At 43.4% G+C, this 18957-nt stretch overlaps 1 protein-coding gene across 2 annotated transcripts; it reads right to left on the bottom strand.

Moving 5' to 3' along the window:
- Positions 1 to 85: 85 nt before the first annotated feature.
- On the bottom strand, positions 86 to 18504 carry LOC110507591 (mitogen-activated protein kinase kinase kinase kinase 5). 2 transcript variants are annotated; one of them, XM_021587674.2, is made up of 31 exons: positions 18170 to 18504; positions 12236 to 12293; positions 10857 to 10947; positions 10587 to 10651; positions 9737 to 9792; positions 9564 to 9611; positions 9224 to 9266; positions 9036 to 9108; positions 8798 to 8929; positions 8413 to 8475; positions 8190 to 8271; positions 6991 to 7107; positions 6725 to 6806; positions 6570 to 6622; positions 6363 to 6424; positions 6167 to 6211; positions 6032 to 6052; positions 4613 to 4658; positions 4314 to 4473; positions 4016 to 4086; positions 3826 to 3867; positions 3360 to 3515; positions 3012 to 3072; positions 2807 to 2909; positions 2489 to 2547; positions 2227 to 2330; positions 1803 to 1980; positions 1598 to 1666; positions 1363 to 1455; positions 1064 to 1187; positions 86 to 973 (listed from the first exon to the last, which is right to left on the bottom strand). In XM_021587674.2, exons 1-31 carry the CDS (start codon positions 18308 to 18310, stop codon positions 877 to 879), a joined length of 2595 nt encoding a protein of 864 aa, XP_021443349.2. In that variant the 5' UTR covers positions 18311 to 18504; the 3' UTR covers positions 86 to 876. The 2 variants fall into 2 exon arrangements, with proteins under 2 accessions (XP_021443349.2, XP_021443348.2); XM_021587673.2 differs by having other exon boundaries at positions 4016 to 4116; positions 18170 to 18499.
- Between the last annotated feature and the right edge of the window lie 453 nt (positions 18505 to 18957).

The raw sequence follows: 18957 nt of genomic DNA, 5'->3' as shown, positions 1-18957 counted from the left end.
GTCACTCCAAAAACACTTTCATGCACTGTGAAATTAGTTGGCCACTTGTTGACATTCCAGTGTTATGAAAAATAAGTCAGATTTGGAAGATCTTTATTGGGTAACGTTCCCCATTTATTTGAATTGAATGTAATGGGAAATGTAGGCCCCTATGTGTGTGAGCCTGTGGATGAAAAAAAGACAGCCTGGTCTCAAAGACTGGACGTAACATAGTAAATGTAATTCTGGAACACTGAAATTAGTATGATAGTTAGCAATTTTTCAATAATTTACTACCTTCTAGCTACTTTACAACTATTTAGCACGTTAGCTAACCCTTCCAATAACCCTTTAACCTAACTCTTAAACTTAACCCTAACCCCTGGTCTAGCTAACATTAGCCACCTAGCTAGAATTCGTAACATATCGTACTTTTGCAAATTTGTTACATATTGTACATTTTGCAAATTCAAAACATAATAGGAATTGTAATTTTTAACATATCATACGAAATTAGTGATGGACATTCACAAATGAATACATACCATACGAAACATAGCATATCATACTAAATGGAGTGCCGTGCCTCTGATTTACATACAGAATAATATGAAATGCTCTGAGACCAGGTTGCAGCAGAGGGCAAGTACTGTGGTACTGTTACAGGATAAATAGGTATTTGTGGAGGAATGAATGCACATGTGTGTCTGGGCACAGTCTGCCTGTGTGGGCTGGCAGTGGAAGCTGCTCACATATTATGAGGGATGAATTCAGGCTGTGCTCCTTTAAACCAGCAGCAAAGCAGTATTGTTTGGCATGGACAACACAGTGCCATGGCTGCTGCTTGGAGTGTTCGCAGGGGTGCTACTTTGAGCTCGGTTCCATGTTCTAGAGTTCTCAAGGTACTGGGACATAGTTCTCTGCAATCTCCAGGATGTACAGGTTACAGAGCCCCGAATGGTCCTCACACTGCCGCGTCTCCATGACAACTATCCTGCGGGGTTATTAATGAGTCAATCAAAACTATATTTGATTTTGTGTGTGTGAGAGTGTGTATCCCATGAAAGTATACAGGCACACATACCGGTCTGATCCCACTAGACGGTAGGTCTTCTTGGGGTCTGTGATCTCCTGCAGTATGTCTGGGCCCTCTCCTCTCCTCTGCCAGCCATGACGCCACATGGCCAGCAGAGTGTTCTCAAAATACACTGAACCAGACAGACAGAGGGTGAGAATGTAAATTAGGCCATCAGACAGACAGAGAGACAGACAGAGGGTGAGAATGTGCAGTAGGCCCTCCATATCCCAATATTCCCCCCACCCCTCAAACCTCACAATGATTGTATCATGATGACCATACTCCTCTACTCCTCCCCTTCTTACCTACAGCTTCCACATCAAAAGTGAAAGTGGTCTCAGCTTGAAGCGTCCAGTGGCTCCTCTGCGCCCCCTCCAGGCCCACTATGTGTACTGAATCTATTCAGAGGGCAGAGAGGCACACACACATTAGCCCTTCCTACACATTTAATTTTGCTCTTATAGACTGATAGAGACACCGTCATTGGTCTGTAACTAGCCTACTCTTCCTGAGGATGGTGATGATAACAACATGACTTACTCTCAAAGAGCACCAGCAGAGTGTTACAGTCCAGCTGGTTCACCTGCACTGTGCCAGGACACCGGCTCTCTGGAACACAAACACACAGTTACAACAAATCTGTTAGATTGGTCCAAACTAAGAAGAAAGCTCACTACTTCATTGAACTGTATGTTCATAGAAACAAGCCCGCGATGTGTCCAGTTGAGTATTCAGTTCATAGTACCTAAGCCAGTGTTGGTGAACCAAGAGGTGTTGGAGTTGAGGTTCATGTTGTCCAGTTGAATGGGCTGCTCAGGACTGGGGCCCCTGTGTACCCCGAAACACACTAGAGGGTACTCTTGCTGCGGAGCCACCATCATCTCAAACACACGCAGGGGACTGGGCAGGGGGAAGTCAAAGTGCTGCAGGGGACAAATACACAGTCAGGGAAGTAGTCAGAGACTGTCAGCTGTGACAGTAGACGTCAATACAGGGTTGTGTCTAGTAGGGAGAAAACAATTTGAAACGGCGCGAAACAGGGAAGAACTACCTGAACTTAGGTCTTTTGCTAACTGTTTTGCTACGATGTGCCTACTGAATAGGACCCAGGAAGACAGTGGGCAGCAGGATGATGAGAAGGGATGCTGTGAGATCCTGTGTGTACTCACCTTGATGAGCATGAACTTATGCATGGGCTCGTACCACTGCAGGAGCACCACACTGGTCTCCAGGGCACAGCACAGGAACACACAGCCTCGCTGCACGTTGCTGGCTGGAGGGAGCGTTAACAGTCATTTAGCAGACACTTGAAGTCAAATCAACTTTGACTTCAAACCCACCACTCATGTTACAACTGAAGTTCAGTGACTGATCGCCTGGACCCTTTTTTTTAATCAAGTTAAACAGAATTCTCAACTCCTCTTTTCTCACCCACTGAGCAGGTCTTGCAGCCTTTGGTGTCCGGTATTTTACATGAGACAGCAAACTTCCTGCAAACAAGAAATAAGATGTATGTTGATGAATAATACTAATTACAGGGGGAGAAAATGTTATAATCAACAACAAACACCAGGGTCGTATTCACTAGGAACCAAGCGGAAGGAAATGGGCCTAAACGGGGAGGGACTACTACTGAACTTATCCAATAAGAAATGCTTGTTTTGCTCTTCTGTTGGGAAAGGCTTTGCTACGGTGTTCACTAATGAATAAGACCCGGCACTAGCGTGTGGCAATGGATTATAGGGTTACCTAGGCAATAGTCTGTGGGTTGGCAAGGCCACCATTCGCTGCTCCTTTCGGGCCTGCTCATACAACTCCTTCAGTAAGTGAGAATGGAGCTGGGACGACTTACCTGTGGAGGAAAACACACACACACAGATAATTTCAGTTTATTTTATCAATTTATTTTACAGATGTTAGTATTGTAGAATGACTATGGCTTGCTGAATCTCACCTGATATTGACATGAGGACATTACTAATGGTGTAAACCCAGCTGCACTTTCCTGGATAGAGCTGCAGGAGAGGGGGAAGAGAACAGCGGATGAGTGAGGCACATGTAGAGTTAAACAGAGATTACAAGCAATATGAAAGCAAAATGCAATAATGTATCTACAACATCCATCTTCCTGAATTGTGCTGTCATACTGTAGCATGAGCTTAATCTCGAAGACCATAAATTCAGCCTGACTATAGCTCTGGTCCAGGGCTTTGGAACGCGTTCATCTCGCTATTGTCAGCACGCAATGCGACCAGATCTAGCCTCGCTGCAGACATGGAAAGACATTCGAGCAGATTCTCACCAGCTCCATGGTGGCCTCTGAGCTGTTCAGGTTGAGGGTGTAGATCCCCTCGTCTGCTCCCAGGATCAGGTGGTGGTCTTTGGTTGTCGGATGGTCCCACATCGTTGAACTATTCACTTTCAATGGACAACCATGGAATACTTTCTTAAAGTACACCTAGACACGAGGTGGAGAACAGGACCCATATTCATAAACCATCTCAGTGTAGGAGTGCTGATCTAGGATCATTTCCCTCATGTCTATATAATCAACTTCATTAGGATCTAAAAAAAACTCAACTGATCCTAGATCAGTACTCCTACTCTGAGACGCTTTATGAACGGGCCCAGGAGTCACTCTCATTGTTCATAGTGTGTGTAGTGTTCCAGATAAAGGTGTGAGTACGTCTCAGTGCATCGATACACAGTTACAGTAATTGTCGTAAACTGTAGATCGCCGTACTCGTGAGATTGGTGGACAAACTTACTGGTGGTTTCTTCAGCACAGGGCTGGGACATTCAACTGGATCCTAAAATAGAAATCAGACACCTATTCTAAACATGCATTTTGGAATCAGTTCATCCACATTTCTGTGAGCCAACAAGTGATGCGTTTTCCTGGTCCACCACTCAGAAGGAAAAATTAAGTGCTGTTTTAATTTCTGGTCCCATCCATACCTGGGGGGGCTGTCTCCTTCTCCTGTCTTTCTTGGGGGGCAGCTCAGGTGGTTGGAGGCCCGCTGATCTGTCTGTTATGTGTAATGGGAAGGAAACAGGGTCTACAGGGGACACAATCATGTTGTTACTGTACATCAGAGAGCATGGAGAAGATGCGCTTCAGGGTAAATGTCACAGGTCAAAGGTCATTCACTGTACATGGTACGCAATTCAGAAGGGACAACCGGGTGATCAAATGAAGATCCTATATCTGTAACTGTAGGTAACAAATAGGGATAAGAGTGGAGTTGACACTCACCGGAGTTGACGTTTCGCTGGGACCGTGGACGAGGGACAGGGCGTGTGTGGGTGCCACTAGATGTCCGCAGGAGCGGTGAGGGGGCGTAGAGGGTGCGCAGTATCCGGCCACGTTCGTCCTCCCCTGTCACAACCTCCTCTGAACTGGTATAAACTTTGGGCTGCGTGGGAAAACAAAGTCAGGCACTGGAAATGTGGCCTTTATCAACTGTATGTCAACACCATATTTATAGACACATGGGATTTGTAGAGGTAACAAATTGACATACTGTAGTTTAGAAAAATGTAGTTGTTGTATACCTTAGGAGGGAGTGGGGGTGGGATGTCATCTAGTGGGATTGTTTCGCTGTTCAGGGAGAAACAGAAATAGTTCAGTGTTTCAGATGGTTGTTTTTAGCCAAATCTTTTAATCGAATTTCCCATAAAGCTCTGTTATATAGACGGGTTGGCTGACAACGTCCCAAAAAATTATGTGCGCATCGATGTGGCCGGAAGGTGGGTGTTGTTATCATTCTGAACGGTCAGATAGTTAGCAACAATAACAAGAGGCTGCCATGTGGGGAATAGTAGGTGTCTCGTTTCAGCTCGTTGTATCTTCTTATTGATACCATGTCTTGTTTTGAGGTGTTTTAACGCATGTCATAATATGGAAAAACATTTGCTAGCTTGCTACCAACAAATGTAACGATGTATTTGAGAGACAACAAGTGCTCATTGTGCAAATGTATTTATATTTTCAATAAACATTTGGAGACAAATATAGTTTACATGTTGTCAACAGTCTAAGCCAACCCTCTCTATTTTGTCCCATCTGTATTTAAGGATCCTCATTAGCTGCTGCCAAGGCAACAGCTACTCTACCTGGGGTCCAGCAACATTAATAAGATAGTTATATACAATTTAAAATATTGCATTTCAAAACACTTAATGCAATAAATGTAGCCACTACTCCACTATCACATATTTACATTACAACATCAATCTGTACGTGTGTGTAGAGTGTGTGTCTTATAATGTGTATGTGTGTCTGGGCCTGTGTGTGTGTGTGTGTGTGTGTGTGTGTGTGTGTGTGTCTCTTCACAGTCCCTGCTGTTCCATAAGGTGTATTTTTATCTGTTTTTTAAAATCTGATTGTACTGCTTGCATCAGTTACTTGATGTGGAATAGAGTTCCATGTAGTCATGGCTCTATGTAGTACTGTGCACCTCCAATAGTCCTTTCTTGACTTGGGGATTGTGAAGAGACCTCTGGTGGCATGTCTTGTGGGGTATGGATAGGTGTCTGAGCTGTGTGCTAGTAGTTTAAACAGACACCTCGGTGCATTCAGCATGTCCCATAGTTACGCACGCTTCAGTTCTGTTACTAGACAACCAACCCGTCTATGCTACAAGCATGGTAAAGACAATGATGTTGAGAGCAGTCCATTGACTCCATCCCATCCGAGAAATACAGTACACACTCAGGAAAAAAAAAAAGTATTCTTCATCATAGGAAAACCCTATTGGAATTCTTCTTTCTAAGAATGTACATCCAGACCTGTGTTCACTAAGTGTATCAGAGTGGGAGTGCTCATCTAGGAAGAGTTTTACCACAATGGATAAGAGAGGGGGTGCCGATCAATCAGCACTCCTACTCTGGGACGCCTTATGAATGCGGGCCCAGAAACATAGGTCAGAGGGAATGGGTGAAGTACGTATATGTCTCAGTAGGATTGCTTACCTCCTGGTGCAGATGGTGGGACTGTGGAGAGAGTGTGGAGAGGAGGAAGAGAGGGTTGTCAAAGGAATCAGACAAATGTACAACTGAAGAAATGTCAAGCTGATGAATGAATAATCAAGTGTGCGTTAGGATTACATGTCCACGTCATCGTAGTCATCATCCGAGTCCAGGCATTGGTCCCTACGGGAACGAGATCAACACAGTGCTGGTTAAGATCGGTAGTCAACAGTGGTCTCCTCATTACTCATTGGATCATTTGCCCTGTAAGACTTGGAGATGATGGAGCCGTCAGTCAGTGTGTGATTGGCTTGCTAAGCAGTAATCCACTTACCTGATTAGACTCTTGTCGCTGCCAGTGGATCCCAGTGTGGAACACTGTACTGTAGGTCGTACCTGAAGCACAGAAAGACAATGACAGACGACTCTGATCAATAAGACACGCAGGCCTACGTTTGTACTGGGAAGCACAGGCATGGATAGCACCATAGGTACGCACATGGACACACTCACACACACACGCTTATGCACAGACACGTACCATTGCTTCTGGTGGGGCTGTCTTTACTGGTCTCTTGGTGTAGAGCTGCTCCACTATAACACATATACCAATCCAATGATTAGTTGCACATGTATACAACCGATAACATTTCCTGGACAGGTTCACAAAGAAAAAACAAACTGAATATATCTCACAGCTGATGTCAGAGTTGGTTCTCTCTGCCTGGTTGTGTCTGTTAATGGAGTGAATCCTTCTCAAGGAGCCAGGTACCACAACCTATAGGAGATATCACCATATAGCCATGAGTACTGCATTTACATGTCTTTTACAATGTGTGATCATGTATATTGATGTGTATTATTCATATTTATTGTATATACAATGTTTATTACTATAGGATTTTATGGTGTTTGTTTGTGTGTGTGTTTGATTGTGGAAGGCAAGTGTGTGATGCTCTGACCTCCACGTCCTCCTCCTCAGACGGCAGGCAGGGCTTCAGTTTCTCAGGGTGACGCAGCTTCTCTAGCAGATCCAAGATCAGATCCTGTCTCAGACACGGCTGGGTCAGAAACAGATGCTGCAGGACAGAGAGAGAGAGAGAGAGAGACAGAGAGAGAGAGAGAGAGACAGAGAGAGAGACACATAGACAGAGAGACAGGGAGAGACAGAGAGACAGGGAGAGAGAGAGAGAGAGAGACAGAGAGAGCGAGAGAGAAATTAGGAAGTGAAAAAGGATTACAGGTACTACAAGACATGAATAGAGGAGCTCAAGCCTTTGATCTGGGTTTGTTAGTGGGTGCCAGGTGCACTGGTTTGTATCAAGAACTGCAACGCTGCTGGGTTTTTCATGCTCAACAGTTTCCCCTGTGAATCATGAATGGTCCACCACCCAAAGGACATCCAGCCAACTTGGCACAACTGTGGGAAGCATTGGAGTCAATATGGGCCAGCATCACTGTGGAACGCTTTCGACACCTTGTAGAGTTCATGTCCCAGAGAATTGAGGCTGTTCTGAGAGCAAAAGGGGGTGCAACTCAACATTAGGAAGGTGTTCTTAATGTTTGGTATACTCAGTGTACACAGTAGGCCTACTAGTGATCGACGTTAGCAGCACCACAAAAGTATAGCAAGCCAAAGTTGCCTAATAAGTAAAGTGCTCAGTGCGTTCTTAGATCATCTCATCAACAACATATCAACAATGTGCTGACAAAAAAAACTAAAAAAACAAACGTCAACACCACCATCATCAACAACATATTACCGTCATCATCCTCAAAATCATCGTTCCTAGCCTACCTCCTTCTCTTCCATGTATTGAAAAGGGCAATGGCCATAGGGGGTGAAGGAGTGCTTGTACATGTAGTCTGTACATAGTTGTACATAGTCTTAACAGTGGGGAATCTACACTGGGAGCCAGAGGATAGCACCTGGAACTCATGGTGTAGGGGGTGGGTACAGTCAGACAGGATGGATTCTGCCTTCCTCACCACTTGTCTGTTGTACAGGTCAGACAGACTACTCTGCTGGACTCTTGAGATTTTGCACCATTCTAGCTAGTGCATTTTTAGGAAAGGTGAGGCAAGGAGAAAGAGGAGAGGTGGGTGAGTAAGATCGAGCAGAGAAGAGAGACATTATCTGTGTTTCTTGAGGTTTACTCACTGTCAGCATCTTTGAGGCACTGGGTCTCTTCTTAGTGTTCCTGATCAGCATCGTCTTGACAAAGTTATAGAAAATCGAGGACCTAACATGAAAGTGGTAGAAGAAAATACTGTTGTTTTAACCAACTGCATATTACAGACCGTAGATGAATTGACTGAATGAATGAAGGAATACAGGTATCATTTCCACAGCTCAAGTGGATAGTAATGGTCTTACTGCATACCATTTGGACTTTTCCTTTAGTTTTGGAGGCTGGTAGCCACTTTTGGACATGAGGAACAGCACCCTGAGAAAAGACAAGATTTTAATATGAGGTTTGTGTCTGTCTGTCTGTCTGTCTGTCTGTCTGTGTGCGTGTGTGTGTGTGTGTCGTCACAAGTCAGTATTGTAAATAAGAATTAGTTCTTAATTGACTTATAAAGTATATAAAAAATAAAAAGTGGGGTAGGCATGTGCGTAATTGGTTAAAAGCATGAATGTATATCCAACTGGAACATGAGGGGGTGTGGAAGGAGGAAAGTCTAGATTCTTTCTGCGGGGAGCGTGAATGTAAGAAAGAATGTTGTGTGTGTGGGTTAAAGGAATGATTTGAGTGTGTTTGTGATTACCGTAGTGGGTGCACATCGAATAGGGGAGGCTGCAGCTCAGCCAGCTCGATGGCAGTGATTCCCACAGACCACACGTCACACAGCTCATTGTAACCCCCCTTTATCTCTACGGCAGCCACCTCTGGCGCCATCCTGGAAGACACGGGCCACCGCTACCATCAACATCAAGACCATCTGACATCACATACAACCTCGAGAAGAGCCACATGGAGGGGACTCATTTGACCTTCAACCTCACCAGTAAGGAGTCCCGATGAAGGACATCCGCCGTGCCAAAGTAGCCGTGATCTGTGCCGAAATCCCAAAGTCCGCTAAACAGCCAGACAATAAATATGTCACTTATTTAATATGTGAGGACAAAAATCTATGATTTAAGTGTCATGATTTACCGCCTGTTGAGTGTTTTAGGGCTTCACAGTCACACACCTAGCTTCACCTCTCCTTGGTCATTCAGGAGGATGTTGGCCCCCTGGACAACAGGAAGAGGAGACACAAGCGATCACGACAGAGCAATGTGTACAGTATATTCTGTCTGGACAGCATGAAAACACAACAAACATTGCATCCTAACTTAAAGCAAGCGTTGTCTGAGCCAGAACGGCCCTTAGTGACAGACTAGCGTCCTGTCTAGGAGGTGTTCTAGTACATCTAGTTGACTCATGCTACTGAAACAGGAGATAGGCTCCTGCCCCTATGGGCCATTCATAACCGTTATAGAGGCCTAACTCATCCCAGCAGATTAGGGAGTCAACCCTGGTCATCTCACCTTTATGTCTCTGTGAATCTTCTTCTGGCCATGTAAGTAATCCAGACCCTGCAGGTAGACAGTTAGTACACTGTTACGTGTTGATATCAAAGCAACTATTATCTATAACAACCAAAGTGACATGTTATACACTCTCACTCTATACTCTATACGTGTGATATGAGTGATCTTACCTGAAACATCTCCCTGCAGATAAATGCAATCTGAAGCTCAGAGAGAGGCCCGGTCACTAGAGGGAGAAAAGAGGGGGTGAAGTAGGACACTCTGTTACAGTAGTAGAGCGTAATCTGCTCACCCACACACATACTCTCACTCACACACACACACCTGTATTCAACACACACTCTCTAGGGGACGAAGTGATAAAATGTCTTAAGAAGTACATCAGTCGCTAATGATGAGGAACTCACTCAAATCTATAAAAATAGGCAAATGCAAAATATGTTTTGGGCAGAGGGGTTTTGCAGTAGAAAAAAAGGGTTCCAAAAGGGTTCTTCGGCTGTCCCTATAGGATAACCCTTTTTGGTTCCAGGTAGTACTATTTTGGGTTCCACATAAAATTCTCTGTGGAAAGGATTTTATATGGAACCCAAAAGAGTTCTACCTGGAACCAAAAAGGGTTATTCAAAGGGTTCTCATATAGGGACAGCCAAATAACCTTTTAAGGTTCTAGATAGCACCTTTTTGTGCTATCTAGTGTAGTTGTGTAGTTGACCTTTAAGAGTGTCCCTGTGTTTGAACTTTGGGCACATCATAACATGACATGACTTCCTGCCAGATGTTTGTCACAAAGTAAACCCGGCTGGTTGTGAGACTGATCTGTATTCAAAGCCTGATCAAACCACTTATTTGTCTCTCATTCACACATACTGTAGATCACCTCTCGCTTTTTGTTTGTCTGATATGTTCACCTTCCTTCTCAGAGTTTTCTCAGTTGAAGAGATAAATCCTAAATCAACCTAAGCTGGCACACACACACACACACACACACACAGACACACACACACAAACACACAAACACACCATGGTAAACATCCTGAAGAGAGCCTCCTCCACAGAACTCCATGCAGATCGACAGCTTGTTGGCCCTGGAAACACACACGCATGTCACACACACACACACACACACACACACACACACACACACTTTATCTGTCATATGAAAGGGTTATACTCCCAGTAACTTTATCATGATCACAACTGATAATATTTCCAATTAGTCCGTATCATCCAATTCCAACTAGTGTATGATATGTGGCTGTGTGTGGCAGGGCCTGCTCAGTGCCCACTCACTGTATATAGCTGCCATAGTAGGCCACAATGTTGCGGTGCTTGCAGCTCTTCACTATGACGATCTCCTGCTGGATTACTGAGAAGTCCTCCTCTGTGTGGGAAAAGGTCATAACATCTCATATCATTTTATACCATGTACCACACTGCAGTGCATATGGATGCCAGATGATGTCACAATATAGCACCACAACATCATCTTGGTTTGTTACCAACTACTTTTTTGGAACGGTAACATTTGACACCTGCATTACTGCAGAAATATGATACCAATGTGAATTGAAAGGTTTGTTTCTTTCAGACCTGGGTTGAAATACTACTTGAAATCATTTCAAATACTATTTTTGTGCTCGATTGAGCTTGCCTGTTGTAATGGAACCAATATAAATGTCTAGAATGACCAAAACCCTGCCCACCTGGCACTCCAGACAGGTTAAAGTAAACGCTCCAAGTATTTGAAAGATATCAAATAGTATTTGAACCGATGATGTACAGTATATAAACGTTGGATTGCTGATGCTCTGTATTGGCCATTGAGAGGCCTTGAAGCCACCATGTTGGCCATATTGGCACTCGCCAGTAGGAGCAGTCCTCCATAGGAATGGATGCAATTCTACAGTATTTCAATTAACTGTTTCAAGGACAAAATAACGTTTAAGTATTTTTTGTTGTACACCCAATATGTCCCCCCTGTTGATGATGCTTATTATGCATTATAGTTGAACCAAAAGTTTACATGTAACAAAAAATGAAATAGGAAACAAGAAAATATATATGTAAAATTGAATTAATCAATAATATATGTTGATGCTAATATTATGTACAATATTTAGTTATGTTTCCATGTGATAACAATAGCCTAATAAATGTAATATGCCATAAACTATTGTTTTTTAACAGCTTCATTCAATTCATTCTAATTAACTTAATAATTATGACACACCCCTCACTATTGTCATTGGTTGCACTAATTGCACTGGTTGTCTACATAACCTGGTTCAAGTATTCATGACATTACCCTGAAGAAGGCAAAGTGATCATGAAACATTGGTGATTTACCCAGTAAATTACTGGGAGTTTATATATAGAGTGTGCAACTCTTTATTTTTTATAGTTTATAGTTTATTTGCCGTTAGTCAGCACCTCTACATAGAATCATTTTCTTTGGGTGTGCTCCAGCTCATGTTTTTTATTAAAAAAACAAATTGAGACATTAATAAATGCATTTTTATATCTTCCAAAATACTTTTACAACGGTGTGGGAGTGCCAAGATGGAGGCACGGTGGCTTCAACAAAGCACCCCCTATCAGTCATCTAGTGTATATATAAATCATTGATGTGTGGTCTCTAGTATCTGTAGTAACAGAGGGGACTTCTTTACCTGGCTCCATCTTGATGACCTTGATAGCTGCCAGCTCCCCGTTCTGCTTGTTCCGAGCCTGAGTAAAAGACAGCTGCATCAGTCAGTGGGCTTGTTATGGAAGGGGGAGTATAACCTGATTCACGGAGTGATAGATGTGCAGAAGATGAATGTAGAGTAGTAGAGATACTGGGGTGCAAAGGAGCAAAAAATAATACAAATAAATAAAAAACAGTATGGGGATGAGGTAGTTGGATGGGCTATTTACAGATGGGCTATGCACAGGTGCAGTGATCTGTGAGCTGCTCTGACAGCTGGTGCTTAAAGTTAGTGAGGGAGATATGAGTCTACAGCTTCACAGTTTACAGTCTAACTAGACACCTAGGTATTTGTAGTTGTCCACAAATTCTAAGTCAGAACCATCCAGAGAAGTGATGGTGGACGGGCGGGCAGGTGCGGGCAGCAATTGGTTGAAGAGCATGCATTTAGTTTTACTTGCATTTAAGAGCAGTTGGAGGCCACGGAAGGAAAATTGTATGGCATTGAAGCTCATCTGGAGGTTAGTTAACACAGTGTCCAAAGAAGGGCCAGAAGTATACAGAATGGTGTCGTCTGCGTAGAGGTGGAACAGAGAATCACCAGCAGCAAGAGCGACATCATTGAGTCGGCCGGAGAATTGAACCCTGTGACAGCCCCATAGAGACTGCCAGAGGTCTGGACAACAGGCCCTCCGATTTGACACACTAAACTCTTTCTGAGAAGTAGTTGGTGAACCAGGCGAGGCAGTCATTTGAGAAACCAAGGCTGTTCAGTCTGCCGATAAGAATGTGGTGATTGACAGTCGAAAGCCTTGGCCAGGTCGATGAATACAGCTGCACAGTATTGTCTCTTATCGATGGCGGTTATGATATCGTTTAGGACCTTGAGCGTGGCTGAGGTGCACCCATGACCAGCTCGGAAACCAGATTGCCTACCGGAGAAGGTACGGTGGGATTCGAAATTGTCGGTGATCTGTTTGTTAACTTGGCTTTCGAAGACCTTAGAAAGTTAGGGTAGGATATATATAGGTCTGTAGCAGTTTGGGTGTAGAGTGTCTCCCCCTTTGAAGAGGGGGATAACCGTGGCAGCTTTCCAATCTTTGGGGATCTCAGACGATACGAAAGAGAGGTTGAACAGGCTAGTAATAGGGGTTGCAACAATTTTGTGTGATCATTTTAGAAAGAGAGGGTCCAGATTGTCTGGCCTAGCTGATTTGTATGGGTCTAGATTTTGCAGCTTTTCAGAACATCAGCTATCTGGATTTGGGTGAAGGAGAAATGGGGGAGGCTTGGGCAAGTTGCTGTGGGGGGGTACAGGGCTGTTGACCGGGGTAGGGGTAGCCAGGTGGAGTGCATGGCCAGCCATAGAAAAATGCTCAATTAAATTCTCAATTATCGTAGATTTATCGGTGGTGACAGTGTTTCCTAGCCTCAGCGCAGTGGGCAGCTGGGAGGAGGTGCTCTTATTCTCCATGGACTTTACAGCGTCCCAGAACATTTTGGAGTTTGTGCTACAGGATGCAAATTTCTGTTTGAAAAAGCTGACCTTTGCTTTCCTGACTGACTGTGTATATTGGTTCCTGACTTCCCTGAAAAGTTACATATCGCGGGGGCTATTCGATGCTAATGCAGAACGCCACAGGGTGTTTTTGTACTGGTCAAGGGCAGTCAGGTTTGGAGTGAACCAAGGGCTATATCGGTTCCTGGTTCTACATTTTTTGAATGGGGCATGCTTATTTAAGATGGTGAGGAAAGCCCTTTTAAAGAATAACCAGGCATCCTCTACTGACGAAATGAGGTCAATATCCTTCCAGGATACCCGGGTCAGGTCGATTAGAAAGGCCTGCTCAATGAAGTGTTTTAGGGAGCGTTTGACAGTGATGAGGGGTGGTCGTTTGACTGCAGACCCTTTACGGATGCAGGCAGTGATCGCTGCGATCCTGGTTGAAGACATCAGAGTTGTATTTGGAGGGCAGGTTGGTTAGGATAACTGTTAAACACGGGTGCCCGTGTTTACCGATTTGGGGTTGTACCTGGTAGGTTCATTGATAATTTGCTGAGATTGGCCGTGGTGTTAAGCATGTCCCAGTTTAGGATCATGTTGGGTCTATGAGTTTATGCTACAATTACTTTCTATTGAAGATGTGTGTTCATTATCGGATGAGAGTTGAGTTGGCGTAGCTTTACTGTGGCGTTCACTGTTTTGTTTACTGGTTCACCAACTACTTCTCAGGAAAGAGTTTAGTGTGTCAAAACACCTACCAAGACTGCCCAGACTCTGACACTGTTAATTACTTCTGCATTGCCAAATCACAAAGCCTACACACACTAGAGCACACCAATGAGAGACCCTGTTTGTTATTTGACACAACAACACTAAACATAGCCCATGAATGTGCACAGTGGAAAGTAGACAGATAATAGGATGGGGTTGGCTGGCAGGGGGCTGGGTTGAGTGGAGAGAGATGGCCACTGAAGAAAAGCCACAAAACAAACAGTGCTCATCTCGCAGACCACTGGAAACGTTGTGATCGAAGCCAGGCAGTTTCCATGGTGACGTCAATGACCTTGTTGACAGACTGACACCACATAGATACACATGCAGACACTCACAAGCTCTTACACTCAGAGGACGAAGTGACAAATGTATTTTAAGAAGCACGGCAGTCGATAATGATGAGTAACTTATGATCACTCAAATTAAATGTCTAAAAATAGGCGAATGCAGAACATGTTTTGGATGAAGGATGGGTTTAACAGTGCAATGGTAAATGGTGATAGGTGACCTTTAAGAGTGTCACTGTGTGTGAACCTTAGGAACATCACAACTTAACTTCCTCCCAGTGGTACTTCACAAAGTAGAACTGTAGATCACCTCTCACCTTTGTTTGGAAGGATTTTTCTCCCTTCCTCTTTCTTAGAGTTAAAGTGATGAAGTTACCCCCCCCCCCCCCCCCCCCCCCCCCCCCCCCCCACACACACACACTCACACACACACAGAGTCTTGTACAGCTAACCTTGTGGGGTCACGAAATTTAAACCCCTTAGAATATGCATTTGACCCTTGTTTGTCTACGGTTCTTGTGGGTACTTCTGGTCCCCACAAGTATAGTTAAACACACACACACACACACACACACACACACATACACATTAATTGTGAAGTGTAGATTCTGTAAATACCAATGACGCTCTCACTTCTTTATTTTCCACTTTCTGTCAAAGATTGCACCCAGCACAAAATGTCATCGCATTTTATTGGCAGAGACACATCACAATAACCCACTGTTTTCAGTATTATAAGTATTGTGGCTTGGCTGAAACTCAACCTTATCCTGTCCTTTGTGGAGTCAATGCCTATGAGCCTGTGGGATCAATTCTATTGCATCGAAAACTTGAGAATTGTGTAAGTAGTTCTTCTGAATGTCACATCAGTAGGATCCCTGCCTACAGATGTAACAAGTCTACTTGCATAGGAGGGTAAATCAATTTGAATTCAATCACTTTTTGAAAGTATCCATAAATGTTTGCCCATGGTCAGAAAGTGACTTTTTGGACCTGAATTCCAAAACATTCAGGAGATAGAGGTGCTCAAATTTGACCCATTTTGCATACCCCACCATACTATGAGACATCCATGTCTTCATCACTGGAAAATACCAATGGTTGAATTTGGTTTAATTTAAAAGCAAAATAGGTCAACTTTGAGCACCTTTATTTCTTGAATGTTTTGACATTCAGGTCCAAAATAGTCCCTTTCTGACCACTTCTACAATGGGCAAATACTGTATGTATGGAAGGTTTAGTTCAAATCAAAAGGGGGTGCTATCAAAAAATGATTGAATTCAAATGAATTTACACTAGATAGAAGATAGGAGTTTAAGTTGAAAAAAAAGGATTCTTAGTTCAATGTGTACCAACAAATATTTTGCTTTTATGGAAGTGTGCCGAAGCGGAAGTGTTTACAGGAGGCCTAGGGACAGTTGGGAGGCCTGATAACAAGGTAGTTCAACAGAGATGTACCCACAGTGGTGTTGTGGATACATAGAGTTCAGAATTACCAACCTATAAAAACCCACAGCTCTTTGAATTACTGAGAAGCATCATAAAGTTGCCCAACAAGAAAAACTAAAAACTAACATATTGACAAATATTGGCAATGTTTATTTTTGTTTCCTTGACCCCCCACCCCCCTCCAGACACTGTTGACTCAGACAGCATGCTAACCGAACCTATTCTCCCTCTCCCACACATGCTCACTCAAGGCTGGCCTGTTTCCCTGACACTGTGGGTAAGCAAAGTGCTGCATCTGCAGGTCTCCATCAGTGTTCAGTCTGCTTGTTGAATCAACACATAGGCTGGCTTCGAGGGTGGATGAGTGTGTGTGTGTGTGTGTGTGTGTGCCTGTATGTGTCAGCTTGTGTGTATGCCCCTGTGGGTGAGTGTATGTATGTGAAAGCCCCTGTGGCTTCAGTGCTTTGAATGTGTATTTATTCACATTCAACTGTCTGTTCGCAGGCATTGCTACCATAAGTTGTTGAATAAATGCAAACCACTGTGAAAATAGAGCAGAATCTATCGGTGGCCTCCGTTTCTCTTGGGAGAGGAAGTACGCTTCATATCCCCCCTACTTTGCATCAGTCACATGTACAGTGGACAAGCTCCTGAACACAGCAGCTGGCAAACTCTGCCAAAGCTTGTCCAGTAAGACCATTTATGACATTATAAAATCTTTGTCCTTCTTCTACAATACCATTATTGACATTGTAGAGTATACCAAGATTCTGGAAAGGGCATAAATTCCACATAAGATACACATTTTACACAAAATGTTCCTTATGGAATAAAAGTGAAAATGGTGTGCTCCACATTGAATTCATGCTATACGTAGCAACTGAATGAAATGATCATGGCTGGTGCGGAATAGCACACTCATCATGTGGTGTTCAAACAGGTGCAAAACACACTGCATTTCTGCAAAGTTCTGTGACAGGATGCAATATGACTTCTTCAGAGATCGAAAATGTGTCCTTGCAACTTGTCTGTAACAAGTGTTACTGAAAGATACAGTTGGATATTGCCTCCCAACATCCATGCATATCAATGACAAGCTTCTGTATTTGTTTGAATGGATGTGATGTTCCAACTCACCTATTGGTCACATCCTTAGGCCCTATCCTGATTCGAGGTAAACACATTGTGTACCTAATGTGGTCACAATAAATGTGTCTTTAGGACAGTGAATTGACAGGTGACAGGTTGTCTTGTTCCAACACAGTTACTGACTTAGAACACATTCTGCCCATTAACAAAATTGCTGTATACCAAGTCACAGTGTAACTGACTGGGGTTGAGCTGTGAGGGGTAAACACAACTGACCTCATGGTAAGAGTATAGGACTCAGTTACCTGAAGAAGGACAACAGATCAACCTCTATTCCCTGGTGAGCTATGACACAATCCTTCACTACTTGGGGAAACATATTCCACAGAATTGAGATAATACACTTTCATGTAATAGACAAAGGGCCATGTTCACTAACCAAAAGTGAAAGATGAAGAGAAAGGAAACCCGTGTATGAAAAAAATCGAAAATATCTGATCATATATGCTTTTTCGAAAACCACTTCCTTTTTTGAAACAGGAATTACAAAAAACTGAAGTCTAAACTTCCTGAGAATGTGAATAAACTAATCCAACAAGGTTCATTTACTTGCGACATGATTTAGGCCTACATGAAATCAAACCATAGCTTGCAGCCACAAATAAAATTGAATATTTTATTGTAAATCAGACTACTGACATTCGAAACACAGGCCACCATGAGAAACATCACAAAAAAAAGTAAAAAGCACAGCAACAAGGTAACATAAAACTCTCTGAAAATGTCCTGGCTGTGAGTTGTTTTTATCTCTGACCTTGTAAACCTCGCCATAGGTGCCTCCACCGACCCGGAGCAGAATCTCAAAGTCCTCCTGGGGGTTCCGGGTGGAGATGTCCAGTGCAGCCCGGTTCTGGGAGTCCATTACTCCTGGGGCATGGCGCAAACTCACACACATACACAAACTCCCTCCACTGACTCCTGTTCCTGCTGCAGGCGCACAAACACCACTTTCTCTCACCTTCCTTCTTCACTCACCAGTTAGACCCCCCTCCTTCTCTCGTCTCTTTTTTCACTCTGTTGCCTGAACTAAATGATCTCTGATTTTCAGTGAAGCTCATTTACATTTTCTCTGGTTTTATTTCCTGTTGGGTGTCAGTCTCTGAAGGTGTGAGTGTATGAGAGAGAGAGCGGGGTGGGGAGGAGAGACTTAGTTTCACCATTGTCTTTTTGACATTCTTTGTAGTGTGTGTGTGTGTGTGTGTAGCTGCGTTACTCTTGTTCTCTGTGTGGGTTTTCTCTTGTCACTTGGGCATGCCTGCAGAAGTGTGAGCTACAAATATGCAATGCTGCTCTCGTTTGAAACCATTTATAATGGCCTGACTTCCCGTAGAGCAACAGTAGCATGTCGATACACATGAAAAATTGCCATGCTTCAGAGTGGTAGAGATCATTAGCTAAAATGTTATTGTCAATGAGGAAGTTAAAAAAAAATATATATATATATATACTCTGACTACAAAAGGACATAAGTCAAAGGCATCACATTGCTCCAGTATTGGTGAAAAGAAATTAAAACCAAAATAAAAGAGAGGACACATTTGC

The sequence above is a fragment of the Oncorhynchus mykiss genome, chromosome 27 (assembly GCF_013265735.2).
Source record: "Oncorhynchus mykiss isolate Arlee chromosome 27, USDA_OmykA_1.1, whole genome shotgun sequence".
NCBI classification, from domain to species: domain Eukaryota; kingdom Metazoa; phylum Chordata; class Actinopteri; order Salmoniformes; family Salmonidae; genus Oncorhynchus; species Oncorhynchus mykiss.
The sequence above is the reverse complement of the archived record's forward strand: the minus strand, read 5'-3'. Positions and strand labels throughout refer to the sequence as shown.